General features: G+C 47.1%; 1 protein-coding gene across 1 annotated transcript in view; it reads left to right on the top strand.

The window, feature by feature from the left end:
- Tmem241 (transmembrane protein 241) overlaps positions 1–25673 on the top strand; it is a 133935-nt gene that overhangs the window by 16659 nt on the left and 91603 nt on the right. The window contains 3 exon segments of the mRNA XM_052741536.1: positions 2243–2324; positions 13767–13844; positions 22781–22806. Of these exon segments, the coding sequence (XP_052597496.1) occupies positions 2243–2324; positions 13767–13844; positions 22781–22806 (186 nt within the window).

Raw genomic sequence — 25673 nt, 5'->3', positions numbered from 1 at the left:
TGGTCTATTTTCCTTACACATTGAAACATGGTAGAACTGTGACCTTGGCCTTTACAATAAGAATAGATTCTATTTGCCGATAAACAGAGCTCAGGTCTAGGGCCTAGAGAAGGATCTATGATAAGTATAAGGATGGATTCTATTGGTGGAAGATGCAGAGAACATGGGGCCTCTTTCACAGGGATGTGTTCTATTCACTTGAGAGACTAAGCTCAGGATTAGGCCTAAACAATGCCCAGGATATTGGGGGATTCAGGAAGGCTGGCTCAGAGAATAGTAAAAACATCACCAGGTTGATTGACCACTTTTCAGTCTGACATTCCAGGTGACTAGGCATCATTCATTTCCTTCCATTGAAGAAAACAGGTCTGTGTGATTGACAATCTTGGTTTATCCAATGCTTATCCTAAGCTGTACTTCCTACACCGTTCAGTATCTGTGAGAGGGGAGAACTTTCTTATGGATATGTCATGTAATTGATTGGGTACTATATTGAAAGTCCCGAACAGAATGGACTATGGGAATGCTTTCCTCTGTCGTAAAATTGAAAAGTGTTCGGTTGACAGTCTTTACCATTGTTAGGTCAGGTATTTTCATCGTAAGATTGTTGTGTGGATTTTTTTATTTGTGTGTATACATGTGTATATTTGTGTGCACATGCATACACAGGCCCAGAGGTTGACATTGGGCTCTTCTTCAATAACTGTCTACCTTTTACTTTTTACTGAATGTGGAGGCCTCAGGTTCAGCCAGGCTGACCATCAAGCTCCAAAGGTCCTCCTGTTACTCCAGCACACCCAGATTTCACATGGGTCCTGGGGACCTTACCCAGACCCTCTGTTTGCATATCATATAACTTGCTAACAGCCTAACCTAACCCCTGTTGTGTGGATTTAAAAAAAAAGTAGCATGAGACTGGAAAGATGGCTCAGTGGTTAGGCACACCTGCTGCTGGTCCAGACCTTGATTAGATTCCCAGCACCCACATGTCAGCTCACACCTATCTGTAACTTCAGTGTTGGAAGCTCTCTGTGGGCACTGCATATGCAGTATGCAGACATACAAAAGTCTATATGTTAAAAAAAAGTAGCATGGAAAACATTTAACACAGTGCCTGATCAAACTGTGAGGCCACTGTTCACAGTGAGTCTTTGAGCTTTATAAGTTGCTGTCAGCATTTGCTGAAATAATTGATATAGTCAGTAAGACTTGGAGGCCTTCCTGGAGCCTGGGACATTGGTACGCTAGGTCGAGGTCCGATCTTGGATTGACTGCCTGTCCTGGACAGTAAAAGGGAAGACAGATTGTGAGTTTGCAGACACAGTGGTGGTTGTTGATGCTTTGGGGTGATCATGTTGTCCACTGCTCAGGTGGTCTCGTCTGGTTCTAGTCATTGTGAGACTGACTCTGGGGCCCTCGGGTGGTAGAGGCTTCACTTCTAACTCCAGTGAGAGGAAGCCTCCACGATATGTAGTGTGTCCAGTTCTTCTCTCTCGTGTGTGTTTGCTTGTGTGTTTTTGTTTTTTGAGATAGGACCTCACTATGTAGCCCTGGCTGTCCTGGAACTCATTGTGTAGACCAGGGTAGCATCAAACTCACAGAGGTCCTCTGCCTCCCAAGTGCTGGCATTAAAGGTGTGAGCCACCACTCCTGCCTTATTTATTTTTGAGGAGAACAAGATTCTAGACTCTAAAGAAAAATCAGATCCTAGTATGGGTCAACCTGAGCCACAGAAGTGTGCCCCCCAAAGCCCTAGGGTGCTCAGAAATCCAGGTCAATGTTTGAAGAAGCCACAATATGACCACCCTATTGAAGTCCCAAGGTTTATTATTTAAAAACCCTTTTTTCTAGTTTTTTTGGTTCAAAGTTGTGATTCCATGGAGCTGTTTGAAACATCTTAGGTAAACAGTCTTTAAAAAAATTTATACTTGAAAATTACCACCATTGAAGAAAATCAGCTGTGTCCTCTCTTTGAGCCTGCAGCAAGGCCTGTCCACGTTCAGTTTTGGGGGGTGTTCCTGAACGCTAAGTAGATGTCACATGGCAGAGCTATATATGAGATGGCTTCATCTGCTTGTGTCGCTCTCTCAGTGAGTAAAGAGCACATCTCACTTATCAGGTCCCCCAAGGATATTTCGACAACCTTGGAAGGAGATGGTGCCTCTGAGGGGTCAGTCCTTCCAGCTAGGTCTATTCAAACATGAAGTAGCAAAAACATTATAATGTCTCTTCATCTTTTCAGATCTAATGTTTTGGCATGGCTTCCTGCTTCAGTGCTGTTCGTGGGTATAATCTATGCAGGGTCCAGAGCTTTGTCCAGATTGGTAAGTATTAGGATGTGTGTGGGGGACACACCACCCTCTTTCCTCGTCGCCTTTGTGTTTTAATTTATTGCATCCCACATCAGTTGGGGGCAGACATCAGCTTGAAGGTAAAACTAGATCAGAGAACAGAGGTGTTGGCTTACTGTGGCTGTGCTCAGGATACACAAGGGAACAGCTTATGGAAATATATTTTGACTCATTGTTTCAGAGGGTCCCAGACTGAGTCCTTGCCTCTTAGGGGTTGGGTCTGTAGTAAGGAGGTAGAAGATGGAGGGCCAGGAGTAACTTTCAAAGGCCTGCCCCCAGTAACCTACTGGAGGTCTTGCTGCCTAAAGTTTCCAGACTTTCCCAGATTAGTACCACTGGCTGGGCACCAAGCCTGCAGTGTGTGAGCCCTTCTGAGGGGACACTTGGTATCCAAACCATGACAGAGAAGTCCAGCGCCTGAGATAACATGAAGCACCTTTGCTGCTTTTGTTGAATTGAAGATAACTGGAAAATATGGCAGGGTCAGCTTGTCTCATGAGGCGGAGGTGGGCAAGAGAGAAGGCAGTAGCAACCATTGTGAGGTCTGCCACAGTTAGGCCTCACCTGAGCAGCTTTGGCATGGAGGCTAGCCTCGGCACTCTGCCTGAATACAGTTATCCTTGGAAGCAAGAGTCCGGGCTAAACCTTTACCTGCTGCTGAGGAGTTGGAACTGGGTTGTTACGTTATAGGATAATCTCTTTCTGCACTGTGAAGATGTGGCTCTTCCAAGGCATCTTCTGATTGGTTTAATAACGAGCTGAACGAACAATAGCTAGGCAGGAAAGGATAGGCGGGACTTCTGGGCAGAGAGAGGAACTCTGGGAAGAAGAGAGATGGGATTCACCAGCCAGATACAGAGGAAGTGGGACATACAATATGGAGGAGAGGTAAAGAGCCACGTGGCAGAACATAATATAAACAGGTTAATTGAAGTTTTAAGAGATAGCCTAAGCTAGGCCAAGCTTTCATGATTAATAAGAGGTCTCTGTGTCATTATTTGGGACCTGGTGATCAGAGAAAGTCCGACAGCACTAGGTGCATTGGTGAAATGGTCCAGGGACACTCGGTGCAGCTGTCAACACAAGTGTGGCCCAGAGTGGACAGGTACTGGGGGTACTAGTAAAATGAGGTGTCCACTCTGTCTTCCCATTCCTCCCCTCCCCCTCCAGGACTGAGCTCCTTAGTGTGTGGTTTCTGAAGAACAAAGATGCTTCCAAATGCGTTATTCAGAACTCCAAGCTGTAATTATTTTGCTGTCAAAAGAGAATCCATTAAAACCACATGGACTTATAATCAAGATGGTATTAATGCTTTTTTTCACCGTATCCTGACTTCTGTTTTTATTTATCAGAAAATGTCCTGTGTTCTGCCTTTTGGAAAAATGCAGAATTTGCAAAATAATTCAATCTTTTTACAATGTTTGCTGTTATATTTGTTATTTTTTTCTTGGTTTTTCAAAACAGGGTTTCTCTGTGTAGCTTTGGTGCCTGTCCTGGATCTCGCCCTATAGCCCAGGCTGGCCTTGAACTCACAGCAATCCCCCTAGCTCTGCCTCCTGAGTGCTGGGATTAAAGGCGTGTGCCACCACTGCCTGGCATTGTTTGTTCTTGTGACCTCAGATGTAAAAACAAACAGTCTGTCTAGCTGGGTAACAATATTGTTAGGGCAACTTCAGGATTATAAAATAGCAGTTGAAAAAGTAATTTGGAAATTAAATCATCACTTTTATTTCATGATTTATACAGTTGAGGAGATGGAATGACATGTTCAGAAGGGTGGGATCTTTGGGGTGGGCTAGGAGCTGCCCCACAGTGCACCTTGGTGCCCACCTCGGAGTATTCAGTCACTGCCCACTCTCTCTACCACTTCTTTCTGGTTCCATTAGCTTTAATTTTTCCTCCAAGTTCTGGATATTTATGGGTGCCAGAAGTTTAAAGGTTGAATAAGTCAGGTATTAGGCTTATGATAATAATGCTTTTCTTGTTCAGTGATTTTTCATAGGTTTCAGAGCAATTTTCTTTGTATCCTTTATTATTTATTTTTTATTTTGTGTTTGTGCATATATGTGTGTACGTGTGCCCACCTGTGTATGCATATGTGGATTTTAGAGGTCAGCAATGAGAATCTTCTATCATGCTTCACTACACACACACACACACACACACACACACACACACACACACACACACACACACACACATTTGAGACAAAGTATCTCACAGTTTCAGCTACACTAGTTGGGTAGTGAGACACTGGGGTCTGTCTGTCTCCACCCCCTCTAGCACTGGGTTACAGATGTGCACCCTCACACCTGGCTTTTAGGTTACAGATGTGCACCCTCACACCTGGCTTTTAGGTTACAGATGTGCACCCTCACACCTGGATTTTAGGTTACAGATGTGCACCCTCACACCTGGCTTTTAGGTTACAGATGTGCACCCTCACACCTGGCTTTTAGGTTACGGATGTGCACCCTCACACCTGGCTTTTAGGTTACGGATGTGCACCCTCACACCTGGCTTTTAGGTTACGGATGTGCACCCTCACACCTGGCTTTTAGGTTACGGATGTGCACCTTCACACCTGGATTTTAGGTTACAGATGTGCACCTTCACACCTGGATTTTAGGTTACAGATGTGCACCCTCACACCTGGCTTTTAGGTTACGGATGTGCACCCTCACACCTGGATTTTAGGTTACGGATGTGCACCCTCACACCTGGCTTTTAGGTTACAGATGTGCACCTTCACACCTGGATTTTAGGTTACAGATGTGTACCTTCACACCTGGATTTTAGGTTACAGATGTGCACCCTCACACCTGGCTCTTCGTAGCTTCTGGAAATCTGAACTCAAGTACTCTTGCATGTGCACTGAGCACTTCATCCGCTGCGCCATCTCTCCAGCCTCCTTTGTATCTTTATGTGAGTCACAGTCACTGGGCAAGTGAGGGATGGGGCAAATGCCAGGACCCGATGGAGGAAGAGATGTAGGTGCAGAATCCTGCCTCTAGTCCCACAAAGTGGCAGCTCTTCTGTCGTATTTTGTCTTTTTTAGATTTGTCTCTCTAAGAACTAATGCATATGGACTTCTTTTTACAAATTTTTAAATGATTTTTTTTAATGTGCATTGGTGTTTTACTTGCATATATGTCTGCTTGAGGGTGTCAGATCCCCTGGAACTGGAGTTACAGGCAGTTGTGAGCTGCCATGTGGGTGCTGGGAACTGAATCCGGGTCCTCTGGAAGAACAGCCAGTTCTCTTACCTGCTGAGCCATCTCTCCAGCCTGGACGTTTTCTTTTTTAAAGACTGTCTTCTATGTAGCCTGTTCTGGCTTTAACTTACAGTCCTTTGTCCTTAGTCAGCTGAGCAGTGGAGGGGATTACAAGTGTGTGCCACGGAGCCTGGCCGCTGAGAACCTTTTAACTTTCTTAGGAAGCTCACTCTAGTCGAAGCAGTAAGGAAGTGTAAGCAGTGAGGAAGTTCATGTGAGAAAGTTATAGGACAGAGACCCACTTCGGGCCTGGCTAGGTCCAGAGGGACTGCGGTGACATACCCAGAAAATCCAGTTTGTCTCTGTCTCTCACTTCTACAGGGCATCTGTTCCAATGTCACCCCCTTCCCCTGGTGTCACTGACCTCAGTGTCCCCTCCTCACGGGTCATAAGGAGACTGTCTTCCTAACAGCTCTTATCTGAGCCCCAGGCTCACTTAGACTGGATCCTTGGGGTCCTGCCCATCGATGCTCTGCAGAGTAGCCAGGAGGGTGAGGCCACGTTTCCTAGCCTGCCATGGATCTCACCTCGACCGTCACCCACTGCCACTGGAGAACCACGGAGCACCGACTCTCCTCGGTGGCCAGACTGAGAAGAGGCTGTGGCTGTTCTCAGGTTCAGGCACCTTTGCAAGGGACTCAAATACCAGGTGGCTAGAATCCCGTGGAAAACGCACCATGAGTGTCCATTCAGTCTGTTCTCGGCAGTCAGGGAGTTCTGCACCCTGAACGATGATGCTGCAGAAGGATGGTTTATCTCTAGGCAAGCCTGTCTTTGAACTTGCTCTTTGGCTACGGATTTACATCAGTTTCAGCCCTAAGTGCACGTTGTCTTGTGGTTCACAGCAAAGCTTTTTGAAGCAGTTGATTTACATTCTAGTTTAACCAGTTGACTTCCATTTTCATGTGAGTTCCTGGGCCTGTGAGTGGAGTAGACTGACCTAGAGCATAGCCTTGTCTAGCAGGCAAAGATAAGCTGCTCCATCCAGATCTGTTAGAAAAAGCACCCCACCCCCACGTACCCATTGAGCGGGAGGACAGTGAGTAGGAGCCTCTTGTTACTGTTTTTAGTGACAGATTCAACCCCGCATCTTCTCAGTTCTGTGTCTTTGCGTTGCTGCATAGACGTCCCCAGGGTGATGAGTACCAGGCACTCAGACCGTTTGTGTTGGATGGGAGACAGTCCTCACTGCTCTGGTGCCAAGCTGTCAGCTAATGAATCCACGAGGAATTGGGGGTGAGTGTGGTGAAAATTCGTGGGTGTATTGTTACATGAAACTCTTCTGAGTAGCTGTGCTTCAGAAAGGCCTCCCTGATCTGAGGAAGCCTTGACGCTGTCTGGTGTACAGCACCTGGGAGCTGTGGGGAGTTCTTTGTGGGTTTTCCCACATCCCACTTACAACTGACTGATATGTAGAGGTTAGAAGAGAAGAGCGTGCTCTAAAGACTTTTGTTGCCACTATTTTTTTTTTTTTTTTTTTTTTTTTTTGGTTTTTCGAGACAGGGTTTCTCTGTGTAGCTTTGCGCCTTTTCCTGGAACTCACTTGGTAGCCCAGGCTGGCCTCGAACTCACAGAGATCCACCTGGCTCTGCCTCCCGAGTGCTGGGATTAGAGGCGTGCGCCACCACCGCCCGGCTCTTGTTGCCACTATTAATTTGTGTTTTTTGTTTTTGTTTGTTTTGTTTTGTTTTTGAGACATGATTTCATCTGTCTCAGGCTTTCCTCAAACTGTGTAGCTGAGGATGACCTTGAACTTCTGATTCTCCTGCCACCCCGTCCTGAGTGCTGGGACGACAGAGATGGACCGGCATGCCTGGTTTATGCTGTTCTGGGGTTGATGCAGGGCCTCGTGCTCTTTCAGCCCTAAGTACACTGTGAGGCTGAGTTGACTTTTGGTTCACAGCGGGTCTTGGGGAAGCGAGCATTGACTCGCAGTCTAGTGTAAGTGCTGGGCAAGCACCCTGCCGACCAAGCTAGTTCCCAACCCTAGGAGGAGTATAGCTATCCGGCAAGGAGGTGTCTGAGATTTACTGTGTTCTTAACGACACAGAAGGCATGGTTTCTGACCTTGAGGGAATTAAAGGGGTGTGGGCCAAGAGAGACAGTTCCCAGAGGACCAGCTGCTGTGAGTGTGCATTGTGAAGGTGTGTCAGGCGCTTCTGTTGATGGCGTATGGGCTTATGTTACACTTCCTCTCCTTTCTGCTTATGGTGAGGCCTGCCTGTCGGCTTTCCTGCAATGGATGAGGTCACAGAGATGGCGGCTCTCATGTCCTGAACAGCAGCAGTCTTTGGACGGTGCAACTCTGATGATCAGTTATCACTTTCATTGTAATTCCTGGCCAGAAGTCTCAGCAAGACAGAATTGCCTCAAAGCCTGAGAGCCGAGGGATTAGGACAGATGTGTAGATTCCCATGTAAATAGTGGACTGGTGTTGGCTGCTGCCTAATTAGAACAAGATGCATGTTTTCCTGAGTAAGTAAGGCCAGGGTGAGCAGCCAGAGAGACCACAATGCAGATGAGGTACCTTAAGAGGACTGGATTCATTTCTATCTCTCCTTCCTTCCCTTTTCCCTCCCTCCCTCCCTCCCTCCTTCCTTCTTTCCTTCCATTCTTCCCTTTTACCTCCCTCCCTCCCTCCTCCCTCCCTCCCTCCCTCCCTCCTTCCTCCCTCCCTCCCTCCTTCCTTCCTTCCTTCTTTCCTTCTGTTTTCTTTTTTGGTGACGAGGTGGCTATGACGAGGTGCCATGTAGCCCAGGCTGGCATGGAACCCCACTGTGTAGTGGAAGATTGACTGTCTCTACCTTTCACGTGCTGCAAGTACAGGCATGTATCACACCTGACCTTGGGTTGGTTTTTGTTTTTTACCCAGACCTTTGAACTTGGTCCTTCTAATCTGTCTGTCAAGGTTTCTGGCTTCCGTAAGCATAGTAGTTACTTAGGATGTCATAGGTGGGCATGAGATGGAGATACTGCTGAAGAAAAACATGGATAATTAAACCCATAGTGAGCAAGTTACTTAATTGAGCAGAAAGGAATTCATGGTCGTCTCTTTCCTTGTCTCCACATAAAGGAGTTTGGATCACAAAGGTAAAGAGTGTCAATGTTCATGTAGAATGGAGACGGCCCTAGCATGTTTCCTGGAACTGCCCAGTGGAGGCGGCCCTCATGTGCTGGGCAATAATCCTCTTGTACACTGTAAAGATTTATCACACAATTGGTTTAATAAAACACTGATTGGCCAGTAGCTGGGCAGGAAGTTAGGTGGGAAAGCCGAACTGAGAATGCTGGGAAGGAGGAGGCGGAGCCAGGTGTGGACAGTCAGACGCAGAGGAAGCACGATGAGAAAAGGTACCAAGCCACGTGGTTAACCATAGATAAGAATGATGGGTCGAGTTAAGCATAAGAGCTAGTTAGTAATAAGCCTGAGCTACCAGCTGAGCATTTAGAAGTAATATTAAGCCTCTGAGTCAGTTATTTGGGCAGCAGCTGCTGGGTATTTGGGAACAGGCAGGCAGGAGAGAAACTTCTGCCTACACTCATGTCTCTCCCTTCTTCACTTCCTCCCTCTTTCCTGCCCTTCTTCCTTCTGTGTGCTGATGATTGAACCCAGGGCCTTGCACAGGGCTAAGCAAACAGTCCCCCACTAAGCTATATACCCAGTTCTTTTTTAAAAAAATATAGTATTTTTATTAAATCCTTAAGATTTTCAAAAATGTATACAAGGTATTTTGATCATAATTACTCCACTCCTCCAACTCCTCCTAGAACCAAACTCCCAACCCCCTCCAGCTTCATGTCTTTTTAAATTTAATTTTATTTAAAAAAAAAAAACTCACCAAGGGGCTGGCATGATAGCTCAGTTGTTAAGCGTACTGGCTGCTCTTCCAGAGGACATAGGTTTGATTTCCAGCACCCACACGGTGGCTCATAGCTCTCTATAACTCCAGTTCCTGGGGATCTGATGCCTCTTCTGACCTCCTCAGTCACTATACAAACATGGTATAGAGACATACATGTAGGCAAAACAGTCATACATGTGAAATTAAAAAAAAATGACCTGCCGAGTTTAATTTGTGCTGCCCATGCACTGACGGGTGCTCGTGAGGTTGTGTCAGCCCCTCAGGTCCCATAGCCTACTAGAGGCCATCTGCTGTCAGTAGCTCCTCATACGGGTGGGCCACTTCCGCCTCCAGGCTGGGATGTTCACTGGCTCATCTTAGGCATCAGCCACAGCTGCTGCGGGTTTGTAAGTGCAATAGGCCTGTCGTGTCCAGAGACACTCTTTCGATCCAGTCTTTCCTGGCCTCTGGCTCCTTCTTCAGCGACGGTCCCCAAGTTTTGTGCAGAGGGGATGTGAGAGAGGTGCCATGTGTGACTGAGCACGCCACAGGCACCAGGCATGCATGTGTCCAGAGATACATATGTAGGGAAAGCATTCACAAATGTTAAGTATAATTTGTAAAAAAAAAAAATGCAAATATTAACTACTGGTGACACTACTTCATTCCCATCAGGATGACTTATCAGTCACAAGTGCTGGTAAGGACATGGTGAAATCTGGATGCTCGGGCAATACTGTCAGAAACTGGAGATAGTATGGCTGCTGTGGAAAACTGTGGTGGTCCATAAAAAAAAAAACCAAACCCTAAAAATTGCCAGCTGTAGTGACTCATACATGTAATTCTAACATTCAGGAGGCTGAGGCAGGAGGATTGCCAAGAATTAAAAGCCATTCTTGGATACATAGTGAATTATGAGCTAGCCTGGGCTACAGTGTAAGATGCAGTCTTCAAAAATGAGTATCTCAAGGTTACTTTCTGTGGAGGGGGCCTGCCTGAGTGCAGTTATTTTACATAATGCATTAAGGACATCTGTATATTTAAAAAAAATCATCTAAAGAGAGGGAACAGGACTGCATTCTTTTACAGAAATTAAGAGGCCGAGTCAGGGAGCCAGTGAAATAACTCAGCAGGTAAATGTTCCTGCTGATAAGCCTGAGGACCTGAGTTCAATCCCTGGGATCCACTCAGTGGAAAGAGAGAATCGACTCCTGTAGACTGTCCTTTGATCTCTACATGCATACCATGTGTCCACACTCACCCACTCCCTACATGCACAGAAATAACTAAAATGTAATAATACTAATAAAAAAAGAAGCTAGCCAGGGTTATCAGTCATCAGAAGCTTGACTGAGGGTCATCCATACCTCTGTAGATTGACCAAAGGCCTTTCCTGGGGGCAGACCAGGGTTTTCTGTGGGAAATTTTTCTAAGACTTCAAAATTGTATTCTAGGAAGCATGGGAATAATGACAAATTTCTAAGTTCATAGTTAACAATTTATCTTCATATCGAAGAATTTCATTTGCATGTGGGTGAAGTATTAAATACTTAGTTGTGGATTGTACACCCACGTAATTAAATGAAGTGGCCTGCAGTACAATGTGATCAGTTACACTTGGCAGATTTGTTTCCAGAATCATGAGTTGGGCTTTATGGTGGCTGATGATAGGAACTTGTGTTGTTGAGATCATCCCCAGGGTCATAAGGATGTGAAGTTAACTCTTTCAGTCCTCTTTAGGTAAAACAAATGTCTAGTATGAGCATCTGTGAGTGGTCTCAGCTGGGGGTGTGGCTCAGCAGTAGGTCTTGCTCACTGTGTATGCCTTTGTTTCAGGCCTTGCCAATTAAATGATAACTCAGAAAAAGTGGTTTCCAGTGATTAAGATGCAGGTTAAAAAACAGAAACAATCTGTTCTTCAGTTTTCTCATCTGTATAATGGGGTTGTTAATGGTATCTATCTCACGGAATCCTTATGAAGCTTAAGTATGTAGCAGTGGTTGTCTGGTGTGTAGTAAACAGTGTATTCTACCCACTATTTTCACTGTTACCATATATCATATTTTTTTTCTAATTTAACCCAAGTAGGTCCTGCTGAATTTAAGTCTGTCAGGGTAATAATAATGGGCAGTGTTTTGGTTTGAACGTGGAATGTCCCCTATAGACTCATGTGCCTAAACACTTTTGGTCCCTAGCTGGTGCCACTGTATTTGAAGGCTGTAGAACCTTTAGGAAGTGGATCTTTGCTAAAGGAAGTGGGTCACTGGGGTGGGTCTTTCTTGACTGTGTTTGTCTGAATGAGAATGACCCCAATAGTCTCATATGTTTGAATGATTAGGCCCCAGTTGGTGGAACTGTTTGGGAAGGACTAGGAGGTGTGGCCTTGTTGGAGGAGGTGTGTCACTGGAGTGGGTGGGCTTTAGGGTTTCAGAAGCCCATGTCATTCTTATTTAGCTCTCTCTGCCTCATGGTTGTTGCCTCAAGATGTGAGCTCTCGGCTGCTGTTTCACCTCCATGCCTGCCTGCCTGCTGCCATGTTCCCTGCCATGATGGTCAGGACTCCAACCCTCTGAAAATGTAAACTATAGTAGAATATCTTAAGGTGTGTTACTTTGTTCATGTTGCATTTGTTTAACTCTGTGAAGCTGTGTTACTGTGCCTGTCTAAGATACCTGATGGTCTAATAAAGAGCTGAACGGTCAATAGTGAGGTAGGAGAGAGAAGTAGGCGGAGCTGGCGGGCAGAGAGGATAAATAGAAGGAGAAATATGGGAGGAGAGATCAGAGAAGAAGTAGCCAGAGAAGGAGGAGGACTCCAGGGGCCAACCACACAGTCACACAGCCACACAGCCACACAGTCACACAGTCACACAGTCACACAGCCACATAGTCACACAGCCACACAGCCACACAGTCACACAGTCACACAGTCACACAGCCACACAGCCACACAGCCGCACAGCCGCACAGCCACACAGTCACACAGTCACACAGCCACACAGCCGCACAGTCGCACAGCCACACAGCCACACAGTCACATAGCCACACAGTCACACAGCCGCACAGCCACACAGCCACACAGCCACACAGTCACACAGCCACACAGTCACACAGTCACACAGCCACACAGCCACACAGCCACACAGCCGCACAGCCGCACAGCCACACAGCCACACAGCCACACAGCCACACAGTCACACAGCCACACAGTCACACAGCCGCACAGCCGCACAGCCAGCCGTGAAGTAAGAAACAAAGGAAGGTTACAGAAGTAAGAAAAAGGGAAAATCCCAGAGGCAAAAGATAGATGGGATAATTTAAAGTTAAGAAAAGATGGCTAGAAACTAAGCCAAGCTAAGGCTGGGCATTTATAAGTAAAAATAAGCCTCTGTGTGTGATTTGTTTGGGAGCTGAGTGGCTGACCTCCCAAAAGAGCAGAAACAAACAACAGGAAGCAAGCCCTTTTTATTATAAGTTGCTGTGGTCATGGTGTCTTATCATGGTAATAGAACAGTCACTAAGACACAGACTGCGGAGGCAGTGTGACCAGCTGCATCATGGTGATGGTGCTACACGCCTTCCTTCCTGTCAGCCAGTCATGATGGGTGGGCTCCCCTCACACTGTGAGCCAGAATCAACCCTTGCTCTCTAAGTTCCTGTCAATCAGTCATGATGGGCGGGATCCCCTCACACTGTGAGCCAGAATCAACCCTCAGGTTCCTTTTTGTCGAGCGTTTGGTCACAGCAGTGGAGGGAATGATGAATACACAGGTGTTCCCAGAGCTTCGGTCACCAGCGAGCCTCCTGAACCAGGGCAGCATAGTGTAGAGTGAGGCTGATGGGATTTGTGCCCTGCGCCTGGTATGAAGAACCTGTCGGAGAGGAGCCTTGACATACACCCCACCAAAACTAATACTTTAAGGGCTAGAGAGACAACTCAAATGTTACGAGCACCTGCTGCTCCTGCAGAGGACCCACGTTCAGTTCTTAGCACCCACATAGTGGCTTCCACCGTCTGTACCTCCAGTTTGAGTCTGATGCCTTCTTCGGGCCTCCATTGGTATTTCATGGACGTGGCACACAAATGTGCTTGTGGAGAAAGTACTCACAGAGAATAAAGAGAATAAATAAGTAAATCTGGGAGGGAAAATGAAGAACACCTCAGCAAAGTGCTGGTCCAAAAGAGTCTGCTGGAGAGACTGAATGCTTCATGTTCCCACACATCTTATTTTTAAACAAAAGTCAAGTAGCTGAGAAATGGGAGCGTGTATTCTCATGCTTGTTTCTGTTTGCTTTCAGGCTGTTCCCGTGTTTTTCATTTTGCATAATGTAGCTGAAGTTCTCATCTGCGGGTACCAGAAGTGTGTCTGGAAAGAGGTAAATGATCAAGAGAAATGCTAGCTTCACAGCCCTTACTTGAAATGTCAGAGACCTGCTTTTCACTCAGTGGCCTGTCCTAGATGGGGTTACTATTGCTGTGAAGAAACAGCAAAGCCGTTGGAGGAGGAAAGGGCTTGTTTCATTCACATTCCAGTTAACAGTTCATCTCAGAAGTAGTGACTGCAGGAACCTGGAGGCAGGAGCTGATGCAGAGGCCATGGAAGAGTGCTGCTCACTGGCTTCCCTCCTGGACTTACTCAGCCTGCTTTCTAATAGAACCCAGGACTGCCAGCCCAGGGATGGCTCCACCCACAGTGGGCTGGGCCCTCCCACATCAATTACTAATTAAGAAAATGCCCATAGGCTTTCCTGCACCCCGATCTTGTGGAGGCTTTTTCTCAGTTGAGGTTCCCTCCTTTTAGATGACTAGCTTGGGTTAAGTTGACATAAAACCAGCCAGCACGTGGCCCAAATGTTCCACTAGTTCCAGTCAAGACTGCCAGGCAGTGGTCACTGATTCAGGGGACCCAGGCAGTGGTCACTGATTCAAGGGACCCAGCTTGCTTGATGATGGGAAACGCAACTGGACTCCAGGCCAGGGAAGAACCAGACCCTCAGGAAACGAAGAGGAATTTGCTGTGGGAAAGCATTCCCACGTGTGGCTAGTCTCAACAGCACAAGGAAGCGCACAGCTGAGTTTCATCCAGGGTGCCCACTCGGGGAGACTGGCTTTTCTTTCCAGTCCTAACCCTATCTGACACTGTTACTAAAGAACTAGAAAATCCCCGAGTCTTTGAATGAGTGGGGCTACGGTCAGGGCTGCGTTTTTGGAGCATCTTCCCAGACAGAGACTCAAGGACCAGAAGAAGCAAGCGGTAATGAAGAGAGAAATGGTTAGGGAAGCTACAACAGAGGGCAGTGTGGGAGGACCGGGGAGAAGGATGAGGAGCAGTCCCGCTGAGCCTTTGCCCACTGAGGCTTTTACTGGCAAGGGAATGGGAGTTCCATTCTGCCCCATGACGTGAGCCTTGGGCACAGAAATCACATTTTACCTCCTCAGGCCAATCAAGTCCATTACTGTTGGTTTTACTCTGCAGTCTGAAGGTTGCCCCCTGCAGCCCCAGACTCAGGACAGGTATTTGAGCTAGGAGATGGCTAACTCTGTTTGTCACTGTGAGTTTGGCTTTGTTAGCTTTGGGTCATGGAGATACAGCTAAGGGTATTTGTAATCACTTTACACTTTGGCTCTGTGGTCAGTTGAGGACCCAAGATGCCCTTCCTATGAGACTCATGTACCTCAGGCTAGGCAGTAACTTGCTATGTAGCTAAGGGTTATCCATGTGTCCCATGTTTGTGGTACTGGGGATTGAACCCAGGGCTTCATGCATGCTATCCAAGCAGGCTATCCAAGCACGCTACCACTGAGCTACAGCCCCTCAACCTTTTCTGGTGTGTGTGTCTGGGGGAGGGGATCTGCACACTAGAAGATCAGAGGACAACCTTACAGACTTGGTCCTGTCCTTCCACATTTCTGTTGGTCCTGGGGATTGAACCCGGCTTGTCAGACCTGCATGGTAAGTGTCTTTAGCTGCTGAGCCGTCTCACCTGCCTCCTGGTTCATTTTATAACTAAACAATGGCCGTTGGAGATTGCTTACTGAAATGTTCACATTTGAAAGTTTTAAGCTTCCTCTCAGCTCCCCAGTTTTTTGCCTGCTCTAACAGGAACCCCTGAAATAGGTCCTTCACCTATTTTGGGGCTTCTGTCTGTGAAAGGGACACTCAGTGGGTCATAGGGAGGACACATGGCAAAGTTAAATGCTTCCTTCCCTTGGCAGTGCATAGTGGGTACCCTGTGATTATTTATAGCAACAGTGGTGACTTTAATCTGGTCCCTCTTTCGGGAGTTTCTTTTCTTCTGACATCTGTTCATTTGGTTTCCTATCACATTTTGAACTTCTGAACTGTAGAGAAGCTAGCTGGCTGCTTGAGGCACGTGCTTGAAGAGAGAGAGGTGTCCATGCCACACCCAGTCTCCCTGTCACCCCCCTACTCACTGGAGGAAGCTCTGCGGTCTCCCTGCTCTGCCTAGTGTCACCAGCCTGCTCACTTTACCGACTTGTTCCCCACCTGTGAACACACTTAGTATTTATTCACGACGAGTCCCATATCTACGAGGTGGAGTCAGCCCAGGGAGACCGGCATACATTAACCCAGCCCTAGAAGTGACATCATAAAACTAACCCAAGCAAGAAGCTTGGCAAGCTCCTTTGTCCCACTCCAGCTCTGCCCTTCTTACCCATCTCTTCCTGGCCACGGGCCTTAGTGACAGTGAGACCCAGCATTTTCCAGGATTTCTTGTCCCCTCACTTTTCAGCTGCTCCTGCTTCACCCAACTGGCCAGTTGACTCTTCGTTGGTGGTGTGTGCTATTTGTCAATCTGTTTGCTTTTCTGGACTCTCTTGACCCCTTGGCCTTCATGACCCCCCCTCCACCCCCTGTCAGACTTTCCTCTCACAACCTGGCCTCTTTATCCTTCATCTGCTTTTTCATTGTTTGCCAGGGCAGTGTCTCAGGATCTTCTGTCCTTATGCCCACACCTCTGCCCCCTTCACCTTCTGTCTACTCCAGCCTTGCTCTCTTTGGGCTCAGAGCCCCAGCAGAACCTCTGGGTGACCCCAAAGCATCGGAAGACCTGACTCTCACTGGGGAATCATCATCTGAGTTCAGACCTCGGGACCGTCTTCTTCCACTCACATCCTGTCCCCTCTCACTCCCCCGCTGTGGCCACTCATCGGTCCTTGTCTCTGTCCTGGTGTAGCTGGCTGAGGACTAATGAATGGGAACTCAATGTGCAGGCTCCCAGGACAGCCAGGCAGGGCCTGCGTCGGTTTTTCTGAGGCTGTCCCAGAGTAGAAGAGGGGTGACTGCCTCTTCTCATTTTCAGCCTTTCTCCTTGGGCTCAGAGGAGGACATTTCTCTGACATCACCATGTGCTTTCCATATCGCCTCAGTTCTCACACTCCCTCTTCCCCCAGCACCCCATTCTCACCACCTAGAATTAGAGGCTCTTATAATCGGATGGACTTTGGTGTGACTTTCTTTGAATACGTAGAATAAGGTGAAACTTTATATGGACCTTTTGTTGTTGCTGAGACAGGGTTTCACCATGTAGCACAGGCTGGCTGCAAATACTCCTGCCTCAGCCTCTGGAGTGCTAGAATTATAGAATTATAAAATGGAATTACCAATCCCTTTCTCTCTCTCTCTCTCTCTCTCTCTCTCTCTCTCTCTCTCTCTCTGTTCTTATGTTTGGTGACAGGACATTATTTTCTCTGTATCCCTAGGTGGCTTCCTTTGACTCCCCTTCCCCTAGAGCAGAACCACATGATGAACATCTTTGTAACCCCAGGAGCAAGCTCCAGGGCTTCTGGTTAGTCACTTTCTCCTCTGAGGTTCAAGTTCAGCTGCTCAGATTTGGCGGACTGACTCACACCACCCATACTTTTAGCTGTGAGTTTAGAAATGAAGACTAGCACTTCCACAGTTCTGCCTCCTAGTTGGTCAGGGGTAAGAATCAAGTCAGGTGAGAGAGTAACCTGGAGTTTTCTGTCCACCAGGAGATGCTTCTTTACTTGCAAATTAGGACCAGACTTCTGGCTGGAAGGGTTAATGATGGTAACTAGTGAACACGAAATGTTTAGTCTTCAACTCTATTTCATTAGTCACACAAACCAACAAATCATTTCTTTCTTTCCCCTTGAGATGGGGTATCATGTAGCCCAGGCTACTTCCGACCTTTAACTCACTGCATAACTGAGGACGACCTTGAAACTCCTGATTCTTAGGTGTGTGCGATTGCACCTGGCTAACATCAGTTCTTGGCGGAGTAAGTTGGGAAGCAAGTGGGTGAGAATTTTAGTCATTCCAGAACACCTTTGGCCGGGGACAGAACTCAGCTGGTGGTGTCCTTACCCAGCACGTGTGAAGCTCTGGGTATGGTCGCAGGAGCCTATAATCCTCACACTTGTCAAGTGGATCAGAAGTTCAAGGTCATACTTGGCTATATAGGGATATGTGAGACCCTGTCTCAAGAAAATCCAAAACAACCTCTCTCCATAGTGAATGTAGTACGATATATAAGTAGCTTTAGAAAAATTCAAAGGGAAAAAACTCTGGAAAAACCTGTTTTTACAGACATTTTCTTTGCACGTATACAGACGTACTGACACAATGGCCTTTTCATCGAACAAGTCTCAGGCACCCAACTGCTGTTGCTGTTCGTGTTGGATGAAGTGTGTGTGGCTAGTCTGTTTGCTCACATGTAGGTGGTTTTTTAGCAGCTTGTCATTAAAATCTTTTCTGAGATGAAGATGTCTAGGTTTCTGTTTGTTCATTTTTGTTGATTTTTTTTTTAAATCAGGGCCTCACTTTGTAGCCCTGGCTAGTCTGGAACTCACTATGTAGACCAATGCTGGCCTTGGACCACGGAGATCTTCCTGCCTCTGCCTCCTAAGCACTAGGCCTTGTACTCTTGGGCCTTGTGCTTCTGTTTCCACAGTTCAGGGACTCCAGGTCTGTACCAGCACATCTGGTACTCTTGAGGCAAGGTCTCACTCTGTAGCCCAGGCTAGCCTGGAACCTGAAATTCCACCTCCTTGGTGTGGGATATGTTCTTAATGTAACTCACGTCTCAGACCCACAGCTGAGAACCTGGGGGTGTATATTTTCATGAGGAACACAGTTGCTCCCTCCCTCACACATGCTCAGATGTCACAGCGAGGGCCGGTGAGGTGGCTCACTGGGTAAGGGGCTTGCCTCCAAGCTGTACAACCAGGTTTGACTCCTGGAACCCACACGGTGGAGAAGAGAACTGACTGCTGATGCGCACCCCACCCCCACGACTAATAATAAATGTCAAAAGCTGGGGGACGGCTCAGAGGTTAAGAGAACTGGCTGCTGGCTGCTCTTCTAGAGGCCCTGAGTTCAGTTCCCAGCAACCACATGGTGGCTCACAACCATCTGTAATGAGATCTGGTGCCCTCTTCTGGTGAGTAGGCACACATGCAAGCAGAACACTGTACATAATAAATAAATGTTAAACGTTATGAGACTTGGCTTTACCATTATATATAAACTTTACTATTATGTATAAATTTTATGTATAGCGATACAAAATTACCATTATGTATAAATTTATAAATTCTGGAGAGTAAAATTGACTCCCAGATTATGAGAGTTAACTTGATGGAGAGGCTGCAGTTCACGCTGCACCACCCACAGGGAGTTCTATATGTTCTCTCTGCTGCCCTCCCCTCATCCCACGCAGAGTCTGACTCTAAGGTAACGGTGGCTTGTGGGATTGGCCTCACTGCCGGTATGTGCCGGTATGTGCCGGTATGTGCTGCTGAGTAGGGAAGAGCTGACGTTAATACGTGGTCTGTGGAGCCCGCACAATCATATGTGGGCTGCAGCTGGGTGCGGGGACCAGTGACCACAGGGAGGCCTCTCCAGGGCTAGATTGGAGTTGAGCTACATGGGATGGGTGGGGTTTCTATTGAACAAGAGAAGAAAGGACACTTCAGGTGGCTTAAGGTCAGAGAGGCTGTCACTGAAGGACTGGCAGGCAGGCTGTGGCACTAAAGGGTCCGGTGTGGAACCAGAATGCTGAGCCCAAACCCCCAAGACCTTGGACAACCTCTCCCCTGATTTCCTTCATGTCTTGGCTGTTGACCCATCATTATACCAGACAATGCAGGTAAAGCCCAGCACACACTGAGCAGTGTTTGCAGGAAATGAGCTAATCCAGAGTGATTTTAGCCCTTATTATAATTGTTGTCATGCGAGTGTTTCTCACTGTGTAGTTCTGGCTGGCCTTGACCTTGCAGTCCTCCTGTCTCAGTCAAGGGCTGGGATTACAGGCCTGTGCCACACTCAGCCAGAAATATGACTTCCGAGGAGGAGTTGCTTTTTGCAACCCCGGACCCTGAGATATTATTGGGAGGGCTTATTTCTGGAGCAAAGTCCGGAAATGAGAATGCCACACAGTAAGGTCCTGGTTGTCCTAGAGCCCTGGGGAACAGAGCTGTGTAGTGAGCTTTAAAGTGTCCTCACTCTGTCTCTCAGCTTCTTTAGTCTGTCTGAAAGGGTTTGAAAGTTTAGAAAGATCTGGACCTGGTAGCTTATACCTGTAATCCCAGTTCTAAGGAGGCTGAGGCAGGGGAATTATATTGAGTTCAAGACCAGCTTGAGCTACATAGTGAGTTCCAGGCCAGCCTGAGATATAGAGTATGTCTCATGAAAATAAAATAGCTGGGTGTGGTGGTGCACTCCTGAATCCCAGCACTGGAAGGTGAGTGAGTTCAAGGCCAGCCTGGGGTCCATGAGACCCTGTGCCAAACAAAACAAAACCCAAAATAGATAAAATGAAAAAAATAAATTTAATTAAGAAAGACTGCCCTGAGAGGCTGAACTCTTAGGGACTGGGTAGCTGCACTGTTCTGTGTCGTGAGCCCTGCAGTGGCTGCTGGGTAGACATGTTATTCATAGCGAAGGGAGCCGGGCCCACAACCTCTGCCCTTGAGCTTGCTTTTAGCCACACTTGTGAGGTTTCCACTCTATTTAGCTTCTAATACAGCTTGAAAGACAGCACATTTTACAGTAACAGGGGCGAGGATGCAGGTCTTAGAGCACAGGCACTGTGCCCACTAGGGGGCAGCACAGCCATGCTTGCCTTGTTTCCCATGTTCAGAAGATCCCAAAGAGATAAGTCACAGCTCTGGACTCGATAGAAGCTGCTTATTGAAAGAACAAAAACTTGATTATTTTTCAACACGTGAAAACTTAAGGTATCCTGGAGAGCAGACCACATGTTTCTTTTGTCAGCTCTTTCTCTCTTTCTCTCTCTCTCTCTCTGTCCCTCCCTCCCTCCCTCCCTCCCTCCCTCCCTCCCTCCCTCTCCCTCTCTCTCTCCCTCCCTCTCTCTCTCTCCCTCTCTCTCTTCCTCTCTCTCCCTCCCTCCCTCCCTCCCTCCCTCCCTCTCCCTCCCTCCCTCCCTCCCTCTCCCTCCCCCCCCCCCCCCTCTCTCTCTCTCTCTGAGACAGACTGCCCTGGAACTGGCTAGTTTGGAACTTACTCTGTAGCCAGCGTTGGCCTTGAACTCATTATTCTCCTGCCTTGGGCTCTGGAGGGCTGGGATGACGGGTGTGTGCTACTGTTGCCTGGCTTCAGCCCTGTACTTCTTAGCAACATAGTATCTGAATAGGGGTGAGAAATTGTAGTTTGTCCAGATAGTAGAACGATCCTGAAGTATCCAGAATTAAGCTGTCGTTCTTCCTGCCCATTTCACCATCAAACAGAAAAATCGGTGTGACTCTTGTAAAACTTCATTCTTCTGTGCCAAGGGTTAATTTACTTGATATGACTAAAAAGACTAAGAGAAGAGGCCAGGTTAGACGTTCTTTATTTCAAGGCATTTTAAATGCCCGATTATATTCTCCCAATCTGCTGTTTTTTTCCTTCGCTCTGAGGGTGAGATAAAATGCCCCTTATCCTCATTTCTGTTTACTTTTTTTTTTGTGTGTGTGGTTTTTTGAGACAGGATTTCTCTGTGTAGTTTTGGTGCCTGTCCTGGATCTCACTCTGTAGCCCAGGCTCGCCTCAAACTCACAGAGATCCACCTGGCTCTGCCTCCCGAGTGCTGGGATTAAAGGTGTGTGCCACCATCGCCTGGCTTCTGTTTACTTTTTTTTTTTTTTTTTGGTTTTTCAAGACAGGGTTTCTCTGTGTAGCTTTGCGCCTTTCCTGGAACTCACTTTGGAGACCAGGCTGGCCTGGAACTCACAGAGATCCGCCTGGCTCTGCTTCCCGAGTGCTGGGGTTAAAGGCGTGCGCCACCACTGCCTGGCTTCTGTTTACTTTTTATAGACCAGAAAATGTATAACATTGCTAAGAGTCAGAGCTGGATGAATGAAAGGGATATTTAGAGAGACACAGGTGTAGCTATGTACAATGTTGCATGCCTGTAGTTACAGCTACACAAGAGACTGAGGCAGGAGGATCACTTGAGTTTAGGAGTTCAAGTACAGTCTGGGAAACATAGCAAGACCAATCCCCTCCCCACAATCATTAAATAAGGGACTGGAGATATGGCTTAGAGGTTTAGATCACCTGTTAACTTTGCAGAGGACCTGGGTTCGGTTCCCAGCACCCACACTGAGTGTCTTACAATCACCTTGTAGTTCCAGTTCTAGGAGATCTGATGCCCTCTTCTGGCTTCTGTGGGCATCTGCATGTATATGGTGCATGTAAAGTCACACAGACACACAGACACTTAAATAGCAAATAAGTATTTTTTAAAAAATCAGTAAATAAATGAATACATACATAGAGGCTAGAAGTTGAACTAGAGGTTAGTTTCCTTTCCCATGTAGATCACATTGACTTCTCTCTGTGTCCTTGGATGGGTGTGTAAGATTTGAAAATTGGCAGCGACATCATCTTGTTGTTCATAAGCAAATGCCGTGGCCCAAGTCATTCTTTGGTCCAAGCGGCAGGAGGCAGCAGGAGGCAGCACGACCTCTATGGCGGCAAGCCCTCTGTAAATGGAAAAAGGTTGATTTATTTATGTATTTCATGTAGGTGGAAGTTTTGTCTGCATGCACGCCCCCCCAGAAAAGGGCATCGGATGCCATGGGACTACAGTTATAGGTCGTTACAAGCCATCATGTGGGTGCTGGGAATTGAACTAGGGACCTTTGGGAGAGCAGCCAGAGCTCTTAACTGCTGAACCATCTCTCCAGCCTCTGGCAGTGAGCTCTTAATCCCACTAAAAAAATTGACTTAATAATTTATTTGCTTTTTAATCTAATTTTTTTCAAGGGAATTAAAGAGTTTTGAAAGACTAATTAATTATGTCTTTTCACTTTCATACAGAAAACATCGCCCACAAAGATCTGTAGGTAAGTTAAAAGAAAACACCCCAAGGATGTAAGATTTGACCTGAGTTTAACTAAGCTGGTAAACTGTTGAAGGAGGAATTTATTATGAATGGTCATATATTTGTGCTTTGTTTCCTATTTTTAAAATTATTCTCTTTTTGCAAGACAGGGTTTTTCTCACTCTGTAGACCAGGCTGGCCTTGAACTCACAGAGATTCACCTGCCTCTGCCTCCTGAGTGCTGGGATTAATGGGGTGCAATACTTTCTTCTGAGGGGAAGAAACACCCATGTTATATTTCTACACTGAGTCCACAAAACTTCACTAGTTGTGCAGTAGTAGTGATGGAGAACCAAGTCAAAAATGTGGAAACAACTTAAAATCTGAAAAACAAAACAAAACAGAGGGGGTGGTGGTGGGATGGCTCAGTTAATGGTGCTTAGCACACGAGCATGATGCCCTTGTTCAATCCCCAGCTCCCACTGGAAAATCCCAGTTGGGGGGGGGGGCAGATGCTTGCAATTCCAGGTGTGATGCAATGGAGAAGACATGGTTTTGAGACCCTGTTTCACAAAACAAAGTGGATCTGGCCTTGAGAGTTGGCCCAGTGGTTAAGAGCACTTGTTAGCACTTGTGAAGGACCTGGGTTCAATTCCCAGCACGTACATGGAGGCTCACCACTTCCTCAGGCACCAGGCATGCGTCTGTTGCACAAACATACATGCAGGCCAAGCACTCATATGAATAAAATAAATTAAAAAAACCAACAAAGTGATCATTCCTGAGGCATGAACACTAGCCAGAACATGCATGTGCACCTCCTCCCCCATGAATCTGTGTGTGCACACATAAAATATTATTTGCATCATTGGGTGTCTAAGTTAGGGTTTCTATTGCTGCAATGAAACACTGTGTGACCAGCAAGCTAGTTAGGGAGGAAATGGTTTATTCAGCTTACTCTTCCACATCACAGTTCATCATCAAAGGAAGTCAGGACAGGAACTCATGCAGGGCAGGGACCGGGAGGCAGGAGGAGATGCAGAGGCCATGGAGGGGAGCTGCTTACTGACTTTCTCCTCATGGCTTGCTCAGCCTGCTTTCTTACAGAATCCAGGACCACCAGCCCAGGGATGACACCACCCACAGTGGGCTGGGCCCTCCCCCATTAATCACTAATTAAGAAAATGCCTTATTTTACCAAATGCCTTAATTCTAGTACTCAGGAGGCAGAGGCAGATGGATCTACAAAGTGAGTTCCAGGACAGCCAGAGCTGTTACTGGATCTTATGGAGGCATTCTCTCAACTGAGGTTCCCTCCTTTCAGATGACACTAGCTTGTGTAAAGCTGACATAAACTAGCTAGCACATTGGATCTCTGTGACTTTCCATAACGATAAAAGTGCATCCCAGGGTCTGAATTGTGGTTCTGGGCTGTGATCATAGACAGTGTCCCAGTGTCCTCAGCAGAGTATGTCCCAGGTCCCTGTACCTCCATGTCCTTGTTGTAACAGTGTTCAGCTGCTGGACTGCCCCCTCCCTCAGCAGTGACTAAGAAGCCCCCTGCTGAAGGCAGGACACCAATGGAGCTGCTTTGATAAGGTGGGTTAGGTGTTGTGATATATTTCTGGGCTTTCATCCCATCCAATCCCCCTCATCCTCCTTGGCCTTTAGTTCAGGTTGCAACTTGTAAGAAAAAGATGTAAACAAAGCCTTAGCCCCGTCCTCCTCTTTAAAAGGAGGTCAGCTGCTGTGAAAAGCTTAGTGCTCTGTTAGTGGTTACCCGGTGTAGTCAGTGTGGCTCGAGGGCACGTGCTGTGGCAGCCAGTCCAGTCTCCCCCTGATGTCCCCGTCCTGCTCATCCGGTGTGGGAAGGCATTGTAGATTCTAGCTGGTCTTCCACTCGAGGGAGCCCCTGAGCCCATCCATAATCTCCTCCTCACTAAAACCAGCCTGTGCGGCCCAGGAAGCTCCTCACGGTGACCCTGCTCATCCCTCTCTGCCTTCATTGTCCTCTAGGACACAATAAAGTCACCATGGCTGTCAGAGGAGGGTGGACTGAAAGGCTTCTGGGCACAGGCTGGCCTATGTTCTGACCCTCACAAAGGTAGGGCCTGACCATGAGGGGTGCTCAGCGCCTCCTGCCTAGGGCCCTAACAGCAAGTCTGGGTACAGTCAGTCCACAGCCACATGTTATGGCAGGGAGGGCCATTGGGATGAATCAGCATCACTGTTTCCAGTGTACTGAGGTTGTGACTCTCAGGGTGTGTATATTACATGGTGTGTGTGTGTTGGACATGTCTATATGCATGTGATCTATATATAGAATATAGAATTCCATACGTAATAACATATTGGTATAAGATGCCTTATAATGCCATATGTAAATATCTCCTGAAAGCCAGGTATGGTGGAACAGAAAACCCTGTAATGCCGGCTTCTCAGAAGGCTGAGGCACGAGAATTGCAAGTTCAAAGTCAGCTTGGCAAGGTTGTGAGATCCTCTCTCATGATAAATAGTAAAATCAGGGCTGATATAACTCAAGGTGGTGTGTAGCTGGAAGTTTTCTCCGGTCCCACCCAGCCCGCCATCCCACAGCTGCTTATAAAATAATCACTCATAGGCTTAATGTTATTACAAACTGTATGGCCTCTTGCTGGCTAGCTCTTATATCTTAAATTAACCCATTTCTATTAATCTATGTTTTGCCATGTGTTCCGTGGCTTACAGGTCTGCTGGCATGTTGCTCCTTGGGCAACAGGCTGACATCTCTCTCCTGACAGTGTGGGCATCTCCCCAGACTCCGTCTTTCTCCTTCCTGTCTCTCTCCTTGGATTTCCCACCTGCCTCTAAGCTGCCTTGCCGTAGGCTAAAGCAGCTTATTTATTAACC

This window comes from Peromyscus californicus, unplaced genomic scaffold (assembly GCF_007827085.1).
Source record: "Peromyscus californicus insignis strain IS unplaced genomic scaffold, ASM782708v3 Scaffold_17__1_contigs__length_78620276, whole genome shotgun sequence".
NCBI classification, from domain to species: Eukaryota; Metazoa; Chordata; class Mammalia; order Rodentia; family Cricetidae; genus Peromyscus; species Peromyscus californicus.
The sequence above is the reverse complement of the archived record's forward strand: the minus strand, read 5'-3'. Positions and strand labels throughout refer to the sequence as shown.